Source organism: Jatropha curcas, chromosome 8, assembly GCF_041381405.1.
Source record: "Jatropha curcas cultivar XTBG-Jc1 chromosome 8, XTBG_Jcur_1.0, whole genome shotgun sequence".
Taxonomy (NCBI): Eukaryota; Viridiplantae; Streptophyta; class Magnoliopsida; order Malpighiales; family Euphorbiaceae; genus Jatropha; species Jatropha curcas.
Genome location: NC_143158.1, coordinates 5,352,998 through 5,373,432, shown reverse-complemented (window position 1 = coordinate 5,373,432; position 20,435 = coordinate 5,352,998). Strand labels below are relative to the sequence as shown.

General features: G+C 32.2%; 5 protein-coding genes and 1 non-coding gene across 6 annotated transcripts; 2 read left to right on the top strand and 4 right to left on the bottom strand.

Annotated features, from left to right (window-relative positions):
- Positions 1–633: 633 nt before the first annotated feature.
- On the bottom strand, positions 634–1,265 carry LOC105633586 (glycine-rich protein). Its single transcript, XM_012216212.4, has one exon. It carries the CDS (start codon positions 1,172–1,174, stop codon positions 827–829), a length of 348 nt encoding a protein of 115 aa, XP_012071602.1. The 5' UTR covers positions 1,175–1,265; the 3' UTR covers positions 634–826.
- A 2,528-nt stretch (positions 1,266–3,793) lies between these two features.
- Positions 3,794–4,626, bottom strand: LOC105633585 (glycine-rich protein). Its single transcript, XM_012216211.4, has one exon. It carries the CDS (start codon positions 4,520–4,522, stop codon positions 3,989–3,991), a length of 534 nt encoding a protein of 177 aa, XP_012071601.3. The 5' UTR covers positions 4,523–4,626; the 3' UTR covers positions 3,794–3,988.
- Positions 4,627–8,044: 3,418 nt separating this feature from the next.
- On the top strand, positions 8,045–11,342 carry LOC105633587 (protein FLX-like 4). Its single transcript, XM_012216213.4, has 4 exons — positions 8,045–8,216; positions 9,190–9,805; positions 10,571–10,710; positions 10,810–11,342. Exons 2-4 carry the CDS (start codon positions 9,267–9,269, stop codon positions 11,070–11,072), a joined length of 942 nt encoding a protein of 313 aa, XP_012071603.1. The 5' UTR covers positions 8,045–8,216; positions 9,190–9,266; the 3' UTR covers positions 11,073–11,342.
- Positions 11,343–11,688: 346 nt separating this feature from the next.
- LOC119369837 (U1 spliceosomal RNA) lies at positions 11,689–11,849 on the bottom strand. Its single transcript, XR_005177409.1, has one exon. It is a non-coding gene; the product is annotated as a U1 spliceosomal RNA (small nuclear RNA).
- Positions 11,850–13,132: 1,283 nt separating this feature from the next.
- On the bottom strand, positions 13,133–14,525 carry TET15 (tetraspanin15). The gene is made up of 2 exons (XM_012216245.4): positions 13,833–14,525; positions 13,133–13,738 (listed from the first exon to the last, which is right to left on the bottom strand). Exons 1-2 carry the CDS (start codon positions 14,478–14,480, stop codon positions 13,439–13,441), a joined length of 948 nt encoding a protein of 315 aa, XP_012071635.2. The 5' UTR covers positions 14,481–14,525; the 3' UTR covers positions 13,133–13,438.
- A 929-nt stretch (positions 14,526–15,454) lies between these two features.
- On the top strand, positions 15,455–18,912 carry LOC105633588 (Cytochrome c oxidase, subunit Vib family protein). The gene is made up of 4 exons (XM_012216214.4): positions 15,455–15,608; positions 17,349–17,437; positions 17,611–17,692; positions 18,662–18,912. The coding sequence occupies exons 1-4, from the start codon at positions 15,597–15,599 to the stop codon at positions 18,713–18,715; spliced, it is 237 nt and encodes a 78-aa protein (XP_012071604.1). The 5' UTR covers positions 15,455–15,596; the 3' UTR covers positions 18,716–18,912.
- Positions 18,913–20,435: the final 1,523 nt, after the last annotated feature.

The window sequence follows — 20,435 nt, the reverse complement described above, 5'->3', positions numbered from 1 at the left end:
GGAAAATAACTGGTGAAGGAGGTCCCGAGAAGTAATCCATCAGTATTAAGTTTTAAGAAATTAAGGCGTGGTGGAGGAGACCAAGAGATCCAGGAATTATGCTTTTGATTTGGTACTTTACTGGAAAACCAATTACCTTATCCGCCAAAAGTAACTCCTTAGCCGAAGCAATAATGTCCTGAACCACCACGTCCACAGTAGATCATTGCTCAATAAAAACACACTTATTTCCCCTTTTCCACAGCTGCCAAACAGGCCACCCCAAAAACAACAGACCTTGGAGTACCTGATTCGTATTCTTCATTGCGCTTTTAGTGTTCACTCTGTCTCATATACTTTTATCTCTCAAATTTATATCAGGCCTTTCAAGATTCTCATACCCATTTCATATGTTATTATATCAGTCGAGTATAGGCAGTATATATATGCACTCAGTGTAAGAAACACTTAAAATAGTCATATTGACATATCCATTTTAACTCGAGATATGTTTATGCATGTGGTTTATAATATATTAGATACAAATTATACATATATATATACCATAATATGTTTATGCATGTCTCTCATAATATATGAAGTATGGGAAAAAAGGGTCTAAAAATCAAGATAAGTTGCAATAAAACAGAGACATAAACAACAATTGTAAAATTTAGATCCAGCAAGCAACTTGAAATACAAAGGCAACAACAATACATTGATTTAGGATAACACACAACATGAGGACGTCTAAATAATTATCTATGCTTGTAGTGGTGTATGCACTTATTACTATTATTTTTTGCTTTAACTTTGCAAATCATCATAAAGACAGACGTACGTGAACTCATTTTCCATGGCCATTTGAGCCTGACCCAGCCCTTGAACCAGCATAGGACCCAGCAGAAGAACCTGCTTCAGAACCTGCACCTGACCCACCATTAGACCTCGATGAAGAGGAAGAGCTTGAACTTGAGCTTGAACTAGAGCTAGATCCACCAGACCCAGAACCTGAACCGGCTCCTGCACCTGACCCTGACCCACCACCGCCTAGTCCAAGTCCTAACCCAACTCCCAAGCCAACCCCTACTCCACCAAGGTCTATCCCCAAGTCCTTTCTTGCAACCCTGGTTTCACCTAATGCGAAGGTTAAAACAAGTAAACCAAGAATAGCTAAACACTTGAAATTGGCCATTTTTGAACTCAAGAAAGCGAAGCTCTAAATGGGTATTAGATATTATTATTGCTATTATTTTCCGTGAAGATTTGGTGAGATGGGTCTGAGAGATATAGGGGTATATTTATAGTGTTTAGATAGTGAGGTTTTGGTAGTTGATGGTGCGAAGGCAAGTATTTTTCACAGTAAAATAGTTGTCTTATAGTGCATTAACTTTTGATATTTCGTTCCGTATCTTTTCAAAAACAATTTACCGGAAAATAAGTCATCAAAAACTATTTTTCTAGTCAAAGAGAAACTAAATTATTTTCAAGAGCATTTTTTGACATCGACAAACTTATTATAACTTTATTAATGCATATTTTTTTAATTCATCAATCACCAGTAGCTACTTCCATCAGTCACCGTTCATCACTAATTACCACCATCGGCCACTGTTGATCATCATCATAGTTACCGCGACTTTCATAATTTACTATTTTTTATATATTTTCTCATATTTAATAATAAAATTTTTAAAATATGAAATTTCTATTATTATAAATTTCTTATGGTTTTATTAGTTAAAAATTTTAATATTTTTTTTAACTAATTTTTAATATTACAATCGAGCAACAGAAATTAAATTATTTAAAAAATATTTTTTAAAAAATGTTTTCTAGTGATAAATTATTTTTCGAAAATAAATGTAGCCTAAGCGTGTATAATTGATTTCCTTGTTCTTCATAAGAGTATAAGAACATGAAGTGGGTAAAGATTAAAAATATTTGCTTTAAAAAACAAATGATAGTGCGTATAAAAGTTTTGTAGACTGTAGCAGGAAGTAGTGGAGAGGCATGTGGTTTAGGTTTGCTTTGCTTTGCTTTATCACTGGGAAAAGTGATGTGAACTCATATTTCATTCTAATGGCTTGCGGCCAGAAATTTGTTTTTTGTGGCTGAAAAGGCTAAAGAATTGCAGGCCCTTATTATGATTTTGCAGTCCCAATTCTCAAATGTTGGACACGACATTATGAGATATACAATCCAGAGTTGTTGCCGACCCACGAATTCCACTAACAATACCATAGTGCAATATGATTAATTCTATGTATTATTTTATTTATTGATTGGAAGTGGGCAAGGACAATTAAAAAAAAAAAGAAGATAATTATGAATTCAAGATGAGGAGAAAAAATGAAAAATGATAACAGGAAGTGCTGGAATGTTCAAGATTTGAAGTGTATATGCATGATTACGAGAGTTTTGGTTTTTATATGTTAGTGAGAGCATGTTCGCACACTCGATTATGGATTAAATAAGAAATTAATCCATTTCGAACCGAGTAATGAATATATTTAAAACCTCTTCAAGATATTACTTTTAAAGGGTGAGATGGAATTGCATGAATTTCTCCTTGAGCCCGGAATATAAACACTAATCGGTTGAAATCAAAAGAAAAAAAAAAACCTGACTACACGTCTTTATATTATAATTAAGTGCAGTATTTAGTGCGCTCTAATCACTAGACAAAACTGTTTTAAATTAAAATGTTTTGATTTTTAAATTGTGAAAGAAGTCGCAATGTTAGTGTATTGTATATACTTCTTTAAAGGCTGTTTGTTCATATATTTGAGTTTGGCTTGAGAGAACACTTCTGAAACGTAAATAAAATGAAAAAATAGAGAAAAAAACAGAAAATTATATAAAAGAAACACTCATTATTACTATAATAAGTTTTCAAATAATTTCCTTCAAATTACTTATTTGCCGTGCATAAGTGCGGTTGTTTGAAATTGAATAGAATTTGGAATTGGGCAAAACGTATTGGCAACCTGTCTATTAAGTTAGCTACAATAGAAATCAGAAATATCATATATATACGTTGAGGACTCGAGATTGTCATACTTTAACTTATTGTCCAACTTGTCAATGATTTTTCATCAGTTTACAATTTCAATATGACAATCTCTTTGTCTTTCGAGAGATAGTCTTTAATTTTCTAATTACAAATTAAATTGAATCGAGTCAAAATCGAGTATTTCAAACCCAAACTTTACATTTTATATTCATCACTTCAGCTATATTACAACTTATACATGTGAGGATTGAAATCTTGTAATTAGTTAATTAATTATTAATTTACCACTAATTTTATATTATTGTTAGACCAACCCACTTGTCTGCCACACAAGATGATCTTTATACATGGAGATAGCTCCAAAAAGCACTGGCTATTATTACCATTATACAATAATTGCAAACAATGTACACATGCTCATGAAATGGTACCTTCCTCTTTCTTTTAGTAGGAAAGCTGTAACGCATAATGATGGAGTCTTGCGTTTCAAGCAACGGTGCCATTACTTTTGCATCCATTATTTATTCAGACAATACGTTGGCTCTGTACTATGATTCATGAATGAGTGTAGTACGCAAGAGAAGATTAAAGCATACCAATTAGACACTTTCTTTCTTCTTTCTTCTTTTTTTTCTGATTAATTATGAAGTTGTTCATGGATGGATTGGGATTGGGATTTAGCTTAACAATTGTCAAACTTTTTCTAAAATTTCCGAACACATACGAATCAAATGTTCATACAACGATGACCAACAAACAAATCTTGTTGTGATTGGGGTTCAAGTTCGTGATAAGAAATTTTGGAAAAAACAAATCTTTTTTTTTTTTTAATTTATTCATATTATAGCTATAATTTTATTGCATCCAAATGGTTACAGTGAAAGAGATGGAAACACAAACACATATAAAAGCACTAACGAACTTAGTTTTCTTATTTTTTACATGCCCTAATTAAACTATATTATATATTGATAAAATTCGTATATTATTCTCTTAATTGCCACCGCCACGTCCATACCCTTCACCATGGCCACCGCCCTCACCGTATCCTTCACCATCTCCGGAGCCGCTTCCTTTGCCATAACCTCCACCATATCCTCCACCAGACCCGGAACCTCCTCCATGACGACCTGAACCTGACCCTGCTCGAGACCCAGCGGAAGAACCCGCTTCAGAACCTGCTTCAGAACCTGCACCGCCTGAACCCGATCCAGCGTGAGACCCTGCATAGGAACCGGCTGATGAACCTGCTTCAGAACCTCCACCAGAGCCTGAACTGCTAGACCTGGATGAGGAAGAAGAAGATGAACTTGATTCAGAACCTGAACCAGATCCTGAACCGGAGCCAGCTCCAGCTCCTGAGCCACTTCCGCTACCTCCTATGCCTAAACCTACTCCTGCTCCAACCCCAAGGCCTACACCACCAAGATCAATACCCAAGTCCTTTCTTGCTGCTCTGCTTTCGGATTCAATGGCTGATAGTGCAAGAACCAAACCAATGAGAGCTAAAGACTTGAATGGAACCATTTTCTTTTGGAGAAGAACAATATTATGTGGAATACTATAGTTCTCTAATGACACTGTCAGATTACAAGATTCTGTTGCGATGAAGAGTGAAGAGAATATGGAGACGCATGAGCTATTTATAATGGTCATTTCTATTCTCATGTCTATAAAAAAATGTTTATCCTAGGACTGGAATGGACGCGTGAAAGCTTTAATTATTATTTGTGACTGTGACCCAAAAATTATGTAATATTTGGAATAAATTTATCCATCTTCAATAAATTTAAAATAAACACTGTTTTTTTTTTTTTTTTCTTTTGGTTTTTAACGTTAGGTGTATAGTTGTGTTTTAATGTAGTCCAAGCAGAAATATATATTATTTTTAATATTTTTTAGACAATTGAACTCTAGTAAAAAAATATATATATTCTTTTGGTATTTCATTAATCTTTTTCCTATTTAATAGTTAATCTCTCTGTATTTAATATGTTAATTTTATTACTCGATCCTTTAATCACCGATATAAAATCTAATGAAGCTTAACCACTAAATCAAACTGTATTAGATTTGTCTCACTTTTCTAGTTCTGTTAATGCATGGAATAAATCTCTAGAGATAATATAATAGGCTAAACATCTCCATAGTGGAGGAATACATCTTTTGAACCCATATGATTGAAGGAAGTGGAATAAGTGGAAACGTGGCTAATCTAAGACTTTGCTGGACAGAAATTTGTGGCTGAGATAGCCATTTACCATATTTTTTTGACATGTGTATGTATTTGACTATTTGCCAAGCCATTTTGAGTGGCACCTACTCCTCTCCCCCACGACAGTGTGGAGTATACTATAGTTTATTATTTATTTCTGTTGACTGCATCTTGCCTCTTCAACGTGTCCATGCACTTTGCAATCCCTGTTTATTTTTTATTATGAAAATATCAAATATTGCAAGTTCTATGGTTTCCAATAATAAGCTTTCCAAAAACTTATATACATTAGTTTATCGATATGTGATTATTAGTCGAAGTTTAAAAGCTTTGAAGTCAGAATTTGAGAAATAAATCATGAATATATAGAGAATTAAACATAAAGAATATGTTCTAAATTTTTGTCTTGAATATATTAATTAATTCAATTACTAGATTAATAAGTTATTAGAAATTAATACCATAATTGATTCATGAAAAAACTTCTTTTTTCTAAATATTGTGAAGTTTCATTTGCATTTTACTAAGAAAAGTCATAAATACGTAGCTATAAAGGGTGTGGATGCTTCTAATTAATGTGTTTTTTGCATAGTTATGTATTCAATTTTAAGTTTTATTTCCACGTTTTGTTATTATTTAACTCTATTTTTCTAAAGCTTTTGTATTTTTACAATTGAGTAATCCCTCTTAATTTTCAAGAAGAGATTTATCTTATTTTGATGATGTATTTCAATGGGGGTGTTGGCTCGATTTAACACTTAAATTTGTTAAGTTCTTTTTGGATTTAAAATACTAAAATAAAGAAATTAAATTTACGGATAAAAAAAGAAAAGAAAAGTCATAAACGTATGAGTTTATAAATTTTAATTCTAATTGCTTTTTGCACGTTTAACTTGTTTTCAAAAAACCAATTTTGCGATGTTTCATTTTTTTTTTCCACCGCAAAAAAAATATAACAAAAAATTTGTTTCTCACTCATCTATCACTACAATAAAAAAAAAAAAAATTTAATTACCCAATTGGAAACTTTCAAAATTCTTGCACATCTACTTATTTTTCAAAAAGAAGAAGTCTTTAAAAGGTATGAATTTTCTGTTTTATATTCTTTCTTTAATTAGTTTATTATTGTGATTCAAAAGTAAGTTGCAAATATATTTATTTTTATTTATATAGAATATAATAATTGATTAGTATTGAAAATAATGGTTTAATGAAACAATTGTTTCAATGTTCTAAAAGAATGTTACATTTTTCTTTGTCTTAGTTAATTTGATGTTTGGTATATATAAATTAAGTGACATTTTAATTACTATTGTATTTAAGGAAAGACTATGAAATAAAAAAATTTAATACGATCATATAATATTTAAGTTGAAATTTGAATTATTCAATTATAAAGATAACAAAAAAATTAATATAAAAAATTATTTCTTCCAAAATTGTATTTTAGAGGCAAACAATCTAAGGCCTCGTTTGGTTCAAATCGATCTATTTCCTAGGAAGTTGACTTCCAGGAAATAGAATTTTAGGAAAGTTACTTCCCGAAAAGTAGAGTGCGTGTTTGGTTGATATATTGAATTTCCAGGAAGTAAAACTGGATTGATGAATTGTAAGATTACAAATGACAAAAAATACCCTTATCATATATAATAATTGGAATATTTCATTGAAAAAAAAAAAAGTTAATAACCTAAAATATTTCATTGAAAAAAAAAATTAATAACCTAAAATCAATCTAATAAAATACGTTTTATAATATCCACTAACTTGTAATCAATATAACTTTTTAATTACATATTGTACAAAATATTATTATAATTTTATTTTTTTGGTTAATGTCATAATTACAAACAAAATAAGAATAATAATTCTTTAAAAAAGCCTAATAAGGAAAGAGAATGTGTTGAATTAGAAATAAAATGGACCAAAGTAAAAATACAGAAATCACATTATTGGTGGACAAACACGTATACATTGGAAGGGAGAAATTGGGAATATGAAGTTTTTGAGCTAAGGAAGTCCACTTCCTATGGATGAGTAGGGGAAGTTACTTCCCGTGCGGTTAGAGAAGTTGTATTTTTAAGTTCTTAGAAATTACACAATCTGTGTCAACCAAACATACTGAAAATCTGTATTTTTTGAAAACTTCAACTTTCTCCCATCACTTACCCCCAACCAAATGAGGCCTGAGTATATTGATAAAATTTGGATTTTTGTCTAAAAAGATTGAGCGAAAAATAGTGAAATCCTATATATTCTTTTATATACATGTTTGTCTTTGCTCTCGATAAACCTTCCAATAATCAGAGTTTCGAGTTTCAAATTTCAACTTCGTAAATAAATTCATTTAATTTATTAAACAAATTATATCACTAAAACTAAGAGGAATGACAAATAATAAAATGATGAAGCTACGAATTTGGATAATATTAAAAATCTTTCTTCTTGGCAACTACATTTTTTAGTGTTTTATCAATTTTATACGTACATATCGTGTTTTATTAATACAACTTTTTTAAACAAATAATTTTAATTTTTTTAATTATTTAGTAAATTTTAAATCGATCTAATTTATAAATTAGATCATTGAATATAATGATTTTATATATCAAAATATTTAATAACTATAATTTTGTAATTAAAATATTTGATGGGCCAAAATAAAAGTTAGATAAGCGAATTTGTTCAGTTGAAAATTTTAATCAATACAGTTTTTATATGCTAATAGTGCTTAATGAGTTAAAATATAAATTAGTGAATAAATTCATTACAGTTTTAACCAATACGATAATTAGCAAAGGCATAAATTCATTACTAGTATTTTATTGCAATTAGTGAATTATTTTGTTTAATTTTATTTTATTTTTTGGAGCAGCGCCATCGGCCGCAGAGACAACCGTCCCCAGCCCAGTCGCTCACCTTCGACGCTTCCTGCGCCGCGAAACTGCCACCGGTGCTGTCTCTCTTTACACCGGGCACATCTATAAATACATACACAGAGCCTCTGTCAGTTTCCCTTTCTCTTACATCGTCTTAGCATTTATTCTCAGACCTGCAATGTTCCTATTTTAAGTTTACATGGATTTTTGTCTTTTAGTAAAACTATAATTATATGTGTGAATTTTTTTTTTAAATTTCATTCAATCAATGCTTATGATTCTTCGTTCTCAGATGTCAAAATTTTGACCTTGATCTTGCACCAAGCTTGAACTTGAAATTTTGCTCGATTTGACCTACTTTTTTGTTAATAATTTTTAATTAATGAAGGAACTATTGGAGTTTTGTCAATTCATTTCAATCTAAGGTTATTTAGTTAAATTTGCAGCTAGAAGTAGTGTTTATGGATGATGGCAAGTGTATTCTGATTGGGATGGATTAAGCAATTAACTTGAATTTTTCTGTCGATTATTGCTTGAGAAAGCAAACCACGAATTGATGAAACTAAAAAACTGGATTAATTCACTAGAAGAATGCATAATCAGGAAGAATATAACAAAGTTATTTATAACTTAAGTAATTTTAAGACTGCAAGTTTATGGGAGATTGGATGATAGAACTCCAGAAACTAGAATTTAAATTCAGAAGTGTATATTTAATTTAGATACATAAATGACACAATGGCCTGGAAAAGACGGAACAATAGCGCAGTTGGCCATTGTTTTTGTATGGATTGGCTTATTAGCAGTGTTTTTACTGAAACTTGGATGACCAATATTGGTCCTTCTAATATTATGTTAGTGGATGAAGACTGGTGTGTTTAAGGTAATTCTGTTATCTAGCTACCCAGGACAACTCGCGAGCTGTTAACCAATGATTTTCCATTGAAGGAATTTGTCTTGTCTTGTTGGTACGAAATTATTTCGTATCTTCGGAAGAGATTCTTTAGAATCCATAAATCAAGTGATTCATTAAATGTAGAAATAGAAAATTATAGAATATCTCCTCATGTTTATGGTCATGATTCCCTTGCTTGAAACAGATATCTGGACATTGAGATTTCTGATTCGGCAAATTAAAGCTTAACAGCTGCCATAAACTTGGGTAATTGTCAAGTTGATGGCTGGAAGACGGCATATCCCACCAATTTTGGAGGGACGTGCTGTCCAGGCTCCTGGGTTGATGCGACACGGCCCATTTCCTCCTGGCCATCGGCCATCAGATGGACGTCCTCCTCCAGATCTTTTAGAGAATAAAATTGCTTCTCAGGCAGCTGAAATTGAACAACTTGCCGGGGATAATCATAAATTGGCTACTTCCCATGTGGCTTTGAGGCAGGATCTTGTTGTTGTGCAGCAGGAAGTGGAACGACTCAAGGCACACATTAGAAGCATCCAGACTGAAAGTGATATCCAGATTAGAGTTATATTGGATAAAACTACGAAAATGGAATCAGAAATTAGGGCTGGTGAGAGTGTGAAGAAGGACCTGAGACAGGCACATATGGAGGCACAGAGCTTGGTTAAAGCCAGACAAGAGTTAACTACCCAAATTCAACAGGCCACTCAGGAATTGCAAAAAGTTCGTGCTGATGTTAAGAGTCTACCAGATTTGGAAGCTGAGCTTGACAATTTGAAGCATGAATACAGGAGGTTGCGGTGAGTCATTCATTATCTTAACTCTTTTGTTAGCAGTTCATAAATACTTCCATCGCACTCTTCCTGACATTTAGTGATAGTTTCTCAAGTTGAAATTACTGATTAAGAGGTAGAAAGTTGTTAAAAGAATTTGCCACCCGTGCCTCTCTATTTATTGATGGGAGTGGTTGGAACTTTGCCCAATATTTTTCTTTGGGACGATCTGAACATTTTGTCATGTTGATCATAACACTAAACTGTCATAGTTCCTTCAACCTCTCTGTATATCGAGTAGATTATATCGTTCATGCTAACCGAGAATTGGAAATTCTATGAATATCCTGGTTGGTGAAAATCATCTCATGATAGTTTACTCCTGCTGAAATACCTTTGTGCTACTGAAATATTAAAGTACACTGATTCTTGAGATATAATATGTTGCCGTGTGTTAATGGATTATTTGCAATGAAACTTAAAAATGAGAAAGAGAGAGACTTTCTTGTTTTTCTTATATATATTTTTATTTTGGGTAAGTACAACAAACTTACAACAGTAGATAATTTATAGGAATATGTAATTTTAGAATGTTTCCGTTTCCTTTTTCTAATAATCTTTTCCCTGAGGCTAGCATTACTGATGAAATGGTGCTGAATTAGAAAAATACCAAATGCTACTCTTATGCCAACCTGAATCCAAATCATCAAAAGTTCTAATGGCTTTTGAATTTCTTTTCTTTTCTTTTTTTTTTTTTTTTTTTTTTTTCAAAATCTGTTGTTTGGGTAAAAGGGCTACATTTGAGTATGAGAAAGGTTTGAACATAGAAAAGGTGGAGGTACTGCAAGCCATGGAACAGAATCTAATTGGGATGGCAAGAGAGGTCGAAAAGTTGCATGCTGAGGTCTTGAATGCTGAAAAGAGAGTACATGGTAACTTCCTCTTGCCTGCTAATGCTCTCTCTCTTTCCAAAGTTTGCTTAAAATATTTTATTCTCTCATAGTACTTGTGCTAATATGGTGGCTTTCTAGCACCCAACACATACGGCGGTGGCTTTGCGACTTCCGACCCTTCGTACCCAACCCCTGTACATGGTGCTGGTACCTATGTTGATGCATATGGAAGGCCTGTTGTTCAGATGAGTGTTGGACCAGCAGCTGATGGGATGATCGCATATGGTAGTGGCAATGGTGCATCAGTCACTGGCGGGATCAGTGGTACAGTTGCCTCTAACACTGGCGGTGGTGTTGCTAATTGGGGAGCATCCTATGATCCATCTCTTGGTTGGAAGTAAAAACGATACTCTTTCATTAAAGCATGTCAATAGGGTTTGTGATTGGCAAAATGGGTTCACTGTCATAAACTTGCTAATAGGTGAATTTTATGAGCTTCCACCAGAGGATTTTTGGAAGCTTTTTCTTGGCTAGTGCTTTGCATTTCTAAGATGCACTGGTTGAGTGTGAATTTGTTTTTGTATAAATTATAGGTTCATTACTTTCTTCTCGGTTGGCTAAGTTGCATATACCGGAAAAAGAAATACAGTCGGTCAAATGTTTTGGCTTCACTCTATTTTGTATCCTTCTAGTTTATCAATACATTTTTAGAAGTATAACTAGAAAAAATGAACAAAACAAAAAAAGACTACGATTACTCTTCAAAATTGAAAGTATAGTTACCAAAATTATTTTGATTTTATATTTGGTAAGATCCGCCGCATGTATATTATTTGAATAATATTTACAATCGAAAATAAATAATTTGAAGAAAAACACGTCAGCACTACATTACCATCATTAAATCAAAATTGTCAACTTAAAAGCCACAGCTCGAAGCCATTGAGATGAGCCAAAATTGGAGCCCAAGCTGTCAACTTGAAAGTCCAACAACCTAAACCATTCAGACTAGTCTTGACAGGGGCCGCGCGAACGCAGGCCCCCACTGCCACAAATTACGACGTAGGCTCTCCCACTTGGGGAGACCTTAGGACGGCACCCCTTCAGAGTGCAATGAAGGTCGCTAACCTAGGCCATAGGCCTTATTGATCACCCATCGACCCCGTCCAGGTAAGTATTGAAATTCGCAACCATATGCTTGTTATTTATAGTTGCAAGATTCATCTCATTTTTTGCTGGTGCCCGATGTGGGATAAAGCATTAGTCTTCGTTTATGAGTAATAACAGAAAAAGGCAGTAAAAATGGATATTTGGGTAAATGATTACTAGATTTATATTTTCATTAAAAAATTACAATACTAACTCATATTAACATGATAATTAACATCATAAACGCTGAAAAAAAAAAAAAAAGAAGCAGCCATCAGTCGAATTTATTAGATATTTTGAATTTTTTAGGATTAAAGTTTGAGTTTATGATTAGTTTCTTCATTTTTGGTAAAAATAATAAAATATTTAATTTTCTACTTTTAAAATGAAAAAATGTCTGAAAAATTAGATATTACAAAAAATTAAAAAATGGGAACGGTTGTTTTTATTCTTATTTTTTCCTTCTAACCTCAACAACACGATTAATTTTTAAATTTTACTTGTCTTAAAAATTTTAATTATTTCTTATTGTTTTAATAATATTTTGAAACTAAAACATTTAATAATTTATTTTTACTAAGAATGAGGTGAATTAATCATAAACCCAAAGTTTAAATCTTAAATAAATTCAAAAGATAGTTTTACATCAAAGTAGACAAAATATTCATTCCCCTTTTAGCCCCATTTTGCTTTTGCTTGTACTTACACATTTTCAAGTGATATTCATATTTTTCAAACAAAACCACTCATATATATAATAAAATCTATCATATAAGATTTTTCTTTTCTTTGTTTCATTTCGAAATATATTTTATAAAACAATTCAATGAAGCTATTAAATTGAAACATATTCAAACACTTCCTTTCAACTAGAATACATAAGAATTTCGATTTCAAAATAAATGAATACAGGGTTTAAAATGTAATCTTAAGTAGAAAGCTTGAAATTTAAATATACAAATACACGTAAAAGAGAGAAGGTCATACATTATTAATTAGTATAATTAAAACATTCGGAAGATGTAAAGAAAAAAACAAAGCTGAATTTTGAAATATTTATGAGAAACAACTATGGAAAACAAGGTTTAAGAAAGCTTATTCAAAAATGGTTTTTATCACTGTAAATTTTTATATAATGGTGATTGTAATGTAATTAAATGTCTCTATGATATTGTGTATGCTATTTGACATATTAATTCCAACTTTTTAAATCTTCATCCGACATTAAAACATTTTTTTCCAATAATATTATCTAAATATTTTCAACTCGATTCAAGAATTATTTCCAATATATTTAGATATAAAAGAAATGTGAAAACAAAAGGGCCACAAAACGTTGATTGCTTGTGCAAGTGTTGCCAATAAACAATATTGAAATACAAATTATTTTATTAACCAAAAAACGAAAGTCTAGATATCAAACTAAAAACAAAACAAAAATAAACAAAAGAGAGAACACCCTAGCTGCTATCCTAGCTTATTACGAAAAAAGAGACAATCTATCCAAAAAAACAGAAAGGAAAATACTAACATAAAAAAAAATAATAATAATAATAATAAAAGAATGTTGTGCTAGCTAGCTAGAGCTGCTCTGATAAATTAAGTGCTTAAACTTGAGCTATCCGCTGTAACGCTGCCACATAGCTGCAACGAAGAGCAACAGATGACAGACAATGAGAAGCAAAGCCATGAAAATGAGGAAGACCCCCAGTTTCCACCATTTGCTTTCCATTACTCTTACAAAACCATCTCTACACGTGTCACAATCATAGCATAGAACTGTTCTGTTATTGTCCCATGTATTACAGTCGCTATCTGCCACTTCATATTTGTCTTCTACTCCATCCCCAGATCTCCTCCAATATGTTGCGTTCACATAATCCATTTCACATATTCCTGGTGGGTTGCAGCATCCAGACTTCATTCAACACACAATTAATCAAAAAAATTGTTAGTATTTAATTAAAGATAATTAAGTTACAAAAAAGCATAGCACCTGCAATGTATTATACCTCAAGAGATGTTAATTTCTTCAAACTGAACTGATATGCTTTAAGAGTGATAGATCTTGCAGCCAATTCATCACACACCCCACTACTGTAAATGCAAGATTTAAGATTCTTCCAATTGTTGTCATTACGAACTTTTTCCTTAAACCACATTGGCGAAGCCATTATTCTACTGCTCTCCATTTTATAAGTTCCAACAAGTGCAAGACCCATTGTAAGAACCACAATCAAAGGCACCATAATAACAAAAAAACTTGGAAGCGGAAATCGAGCTTTAAAGAACACAGCAGCATTGCTAAGCAAGAAAAGAAAGAGCAAACCAACTCCAAGCCCAGTTTGAAGCTTTGGCAACCTCAAAAGCTTCTCACAATCATAATCTTTCATGTACAGTAGCCATACGACTGAAGCAAGAATTGGAAGAGATATAATGAAAGTGATTATTGATAATAATCCAGCATAAATTTTCACTTTCATCATTAATTTACTAGGAGTCATGATCCTCCTTTCTGTTACTTCTTGAGGTTTGCTTGCTTCTTCTGGTACTGCCACAGCTACTGCTTCAGGAGGATTAGACTTGGGGGTTGGGTCAGGAGCGGGAGCAGGATTAGGATCAGGAGTAGGATTAGGATTACCGTTTGTATTTTCTGCCATTTGTTAATGAAAGGATATGAATTTATAAGAAGAGAGAATGAGATGAGTTGCAAGAGAAATGGTAACTTAGGTATTTATATCAATAATTATGTTTGTTTAGTAACTAATTATCGGTACGACGTAGTACACGTGTTTGCTTAGTCAATTTTGTTTAAGCTAATTTAAGATGAGCTGAGAGAAAATGTAGAGATGTAGTTATAAGAGTATGAGAGTCAATGTTGTTTGAGTGATATTAGGAAGAATAAGCAATAGATTTCCATTTTCGGTGACTGATAATTAGACATTATATTATACAACAATGAATAGGTAAGATTCTAGCATCTCTTAGTTATGTTAGAGAATTACATGGAAATAAATATATATTTCATGTCTTTGAATTTAAAAATTGAAATATTTTAATGAAAAGCATATAACTAAAGTTTATTTATTTATATATTTTTGTATATTTAGGCCGATAATATGATATTCATCAAAAGTCCTCTTATCAGTTGTTTTTTAAAAGTAAAAAATATTTTTTTTTATTATTAAAATTAGAAAAAACATAATAAACTATGGAATCTAATTCTAAGAATAATATGATAAATAAAATTTTTTAGAAATTTTTTTTTAATAATATGATAATGGATTAATCAGTGATGAGGAAGAAAATAGAAAATTTGCTAAGATTTTGTAATTTTGAGAAAAATAATTATTTGAATCGTAAAAGAATTAAATTTCTCGTGAGGGTCAAAACTCATTTAATTTAATGAATTTAGTAAAAAAATCAAATATTAAGTTCTAAAATTGACTTATCTAAATTATGGACTTGCTTATTCATCAAATCAATGAAAAATAAATTTTATTAAAATGAAAATATTTTTACTTATTCGTTAGAAAAATAAAAAAGGAATAAATTGAGAACAACATTGTAATATTTGTAGCCAAAGGCAACTTTACGTTTCCTCGTCTAACTATTTGCCTATTGGTCTGTCTTATTCCACTTAAATGACGTGGCGTGTTATTATTGGTAAAAGAACGAACCGAAGAGTACCTTATTAACAGCCTTTCTCTTCTAATAAGTCTCCATTCAAAGCCAACAACTCCTCGTTTCTCCGTTAGACTCGATCGCTACAAGCCATGGCAGACGAGGTAAGCTTTTGATCTCTCTCTTAATCTTTTGTTTGGTTCTCGAGAACAGAAAAGATAATGAAAGAAAGAAATTTTGAAATCCTAGCACCCATAGATTTAGAAAACTTCAATTTTCCATTTCATTTTCTAGGGATTTCCGGGCAGCCAAACTGATTTATTCTGATAATTGAAATCTACATCTGTTATTTGCATGTAGTAATTTATTTGGATCTGTGGTCATTGTTTTGATTCAGTTTTATATTCTCTTTTTTATGGTTAAATTGATTGGCTTTACGTTATATTCCATTACGGGTCACCAAATGGGGCCTGTGTTTTTATTATTATTGGTAGGAAATTAAGATTGTTGGGCAGAAAGAAAGTTGTAGTTTTTGGGTCTATATTTCCAATAGCAGTTGCTACTATTCCATAATACGTACATCAGAATATATCTGTCCATCACACCAGTGTTGAGTTTTACTGTTCTGAATCCAAACTCATAGTCATATTCCTATATCACCCAATTTTATATGGTTGCTTTTGAATTCAGTGATTTAATATCCATTGTGGGAGGTATTGACCATTTTAAGATGCTCTGGCAAACTGGCAGCGGCCCTCTTAATCACTCTAGGAGCTTGGTGCATATTGAACTCTCTACTTATTGCAGTTATTAACTAGTTTGACAATATAATCTCTTTACAACAAAGTGAAGATCAAGGCTTAAATCATTAAATATTTGGCTTGAAATCAAAACTTTATCATCATATATGCATCACAAATGGCAAAAGAGCATTATACTTATCAAGTACTGGAAGCAAAATAACCCCAACACAGAACTATAATCTAATGAGGTTTTAGCATGAAATCTGCTAGGATGCTCTAATCGTAATTAACATCAACCATATTTCTGTAGTTAGATGTCTTGAACTCGAAGCTCCCCAAAATTTCTTCTGGATCAACTCTTCTGTCTTCTACATTTACTGCTCTACAAGCTCTTACAGTTTTTGCATTGTCGTCAGTGTTATCTCAACATATAAAGTTCTGAAAAGAAAATAAATTAATAAACCTTCCAGATTCTCTCTTTAGTCATATTTAACCCCTCTTTTTCATCTTTATCTCTAATATCATTATCTTCTTCTACTTCTCCTCTTTTACTTACTACTATAGCCTTCTCTTTTCTGCATCTACTTATAAAGCTTTTTGCCCTTCACAATATTAATTGGGTAGATTGATGCTGTTTTTTACTTGCCACTTAGGTTGCAACAAATGCTTGCCTTTGATCATAGTGTCATATAGTAAGTTTTTGACTTACTATTGCTTGTCTGTCCAGTTACAATTTCAGAATGGTCTGCAGAATTATTTTAAAAGTATGATTGCACTAATGATCAAAATATGAGAAATCAATTTTATTCTTTGCTTTGCTTGTCCATGGAATTTTGATGAAGTTAGAATCTTTTCGTAATAAAGGTCATCAGATATATTAAACTGGTTGAATAAGCCCTTTTGCATATACATTCAGCACAAAGTTTTTATTTATCTGTTTCGTCCCATCTCTAAGAAATTAATCTTGAGGTTTTACTCAAAGGGAATAATGATAATTAATGAAAATAGCTTCCATGTATCTCATGCAAGAGACTGGTTAAGTAACCTGGGACAATTCTAAATGAATTTTTACACCTTTCACAAACAAATTTGCAAAACTTTAATTTTTTTTATCTCAATTTTTGTTCATGCTCATTATTCCTCTGCTATTATCTGTGTTAGATTGAGCTGAAAACTGCCCCTGCTGATTTTCGATTTCCTACAACAAATCAAACTCGGCACTGTTTTACCCGGTACATTGAGTTTCATAGGTAAAGACATACAGTGGATAACTGTTATCCCCATCTTCTTCACTTTTCTGTCTCCTCTTCCTATCCTTTGCAGACTTCTATACATGAGCAGAACTGCTTATTCCCACTGTTACCACTATTGTAGTGTATATATGTATACTCTGCCGTAATAAATTTTGAACTATTAATTGCAGGTGCTTGGCAGCAAAGGGTGAAGAATCCAATGAATGTGAACGGTTTGCCAAATACTACCGTGCCCTTTGCCCTGGTGAATGGGTTAGTGACACCAAACTTTTTGTGCATTTGCAGTTGACTGAAAAGTGTACTTGTACTGTCTCCATGCGATGATAATACTAAAGAGATCAGTCTTGATTTGTAAATACATGTCACTAGTGCACCTTTCATGTCTTGCTTGAAAAGGATGCATGCGTATGTAGGGGGATTGCAATGGATACAACCCCTCACCCTTGTGCTAGAACTCTATTTTGCTTCACTTTTGACTAACTGGTTTCAGGCTAAGTAGAACTAAATAAGAATATATGCATTGCAAATTAAGGCATGGGAGGATAAGTAAGCAATTGTGTATAACTTAATCAAGTAGATTGCTGGAAAAGCATCTGCTTGTCCAACCTCTTGATTGGATTGTTAGTGAGGTTGACCTTGTCAACTGTTAGAGTGGGTGGCTCTTAGGTTTTGTCAGTATGGATTATTAGTTTGGACTTTTGAAACTATTTTTGCACGAGTTTTTCACATCCATTCCTTTCAACTTTATTCACAAAAAGTTTTTAAGCTGAATTTGTTTTAGTTAAAAACTTTTGTATGTTATCACAAGGTGAGTGAGTAACCAGGCCGAGTAGGGTGGAATGAGTTTGAGATTTGTATGGATTGGACTGGATGGATTTTGAATTTCAATGAATTTGGAATCTCTTGTTGTTTAGTTGTTGTCTATCCACATTTAGTGTACAACAAAATGATGATTATCATTTGAGCTTTATTGAACAATGCTTATCACTATAAATTTAAGCCAATCGTTTGTGCCTTTATGCATGAGCAATTTTAAATGGTTGTATTTGCAGCATTTTAATGATTCTGCCATTACACCTGTTTCATGAAATTTCTTGTGTTGCATATTATTCTCCCATGTTTTGAACTTAATAGTAGTTTGGATATTTAAATAAAGACTAAATCGGAGTGATGTATACTATTGTAGTTAATTTCTGATCTTAATGCTTGAAATTATTGCAGGTTGAGAGGTGGAATGAGCAGAGAGAGAATGGAACATTTCCAGCTCATCTCTGATCTTTGCAAAAGCACTTGAATGTCATATTTGCTCTGTTCATTCTCATTTAATGCCTTTTGTGGATGCAGACTGTTCATGAATTAATAATACACCACTGGGAATTCCCTTGAGCTTTATGCAATCGACAGTAATTATTTTGTACGAGTTGCACAATTTTCTGGTTTCTGAGTAATTTGTGATTCCATTTCATCTTTGATGTCTGGTTTGTTGTGCAAAGCATTCCCTTTTCTTTTTCTTTTTTTTTTTTTTAAATTTTGTTTTATATTCTTACTTCCATTTCTTTCAAGGGAGATGGCAAAACCCATCAAGGTTTGAAGCTGTTTAAAAGTTTAATTACTGTTTAAATGATCAATTATTTCAAATGAAAGGCGTTCTCATGCTCCATTTGGTATAAAATGAATTCAAAATGTAGATTTAAATTTATTATCAAATTAATTTTCATTTGTTATGATAAATTTATAATGTGAATTTCGCATCATTTATGTATAGTTATTTAGAATTCAATTCAATATTTGATAATTGGTTTAAATATCTTTAAAGAAAAATAGAGAGAAATAAAATTAAATAAGAAATAAATATAAATGAGGGAGAGAGAGAGGCAGATAGAAAGAAGAGAGTGAGTGGAAAGAAGAAAAGAAGAGGGTGTGAGAAAATTCTAATGATTTTTGTGGAATTTAGTCTATTGTTAAACTAAACCTCTGGGTGGCTGCCACTGGCTGAGCTGCCATCTTGGCAAGAGCCAAAAGCAGCCCCTTTTTTTTTTATAATAATGTATAAAAAATGAAATAGGATAAGAAAGCAACCCATGTTTCACACGTGTTTTTTCATTCTTGTAAGCAAGCGTACCACTTATCTGTCAATGTGGAATTCTGAATATAGTGTCAACTTACATTTTTATACGTATAATTCATTTAAAATACTCTTATAAACTTTGGGAATGATTATCATATCTCATTTGGACCTTAATTCTTGGGACACCTCAATTTTAAACTTTCAACAAATACATTGCGTTTTAACTTGAGATGAGAAACTCTTTCTTTCTCTCCCATATGAACACCACCACGATTACTTAATCTCTAATTCTCTAAATCTAATTGATCATCTCGTTGGACCAAACTCAATTCTAACCTCGAGATTAAAAAGCTTAGATAAGAAAAATGATCTCCCAAACTTATTTAATTATTTTGATTGGATTGAATTGAAATTAGTCTTCATGCTATCCATCTTCCTGCTCAAATGCAATGCTGGGGACACACCCTGCTTTTCTTTCTTTCACGGCAATGCTCTTGCCGGAGGTGGTTCGAGGGATAGCGAGGATAGTCTGTATCCATTCGGAATTAGATTGAAGTAAACAGATTGAAACCTCATCACTACTGGTCAAAGAGTCGAAAGGACAGATATTAGAAAAAGCAAGAGACAGAGATGAATCTAAAATGACGCGGTTTCTTCAGTTCTTTCCCAATTTAGCTATTTAAGCAAATATGTATACGCACATAAATGAACGACAGGAATAAGTCTCTAGTTCACAAAGCAAAAAGGAGAAGTTGCTGATAGCCATTTAATTTCCTACTACATTCAGCCGTGGCCCGGCCGCCAAGTGAGAAACAAAAATATCATACCATATAACAACAAAACATTTTCAATTCAAATTTATAATTTGACTTTTTCGTGTATAAGATAATAGCATAAACTGTTTATATTACTAAAATATGAAAAATT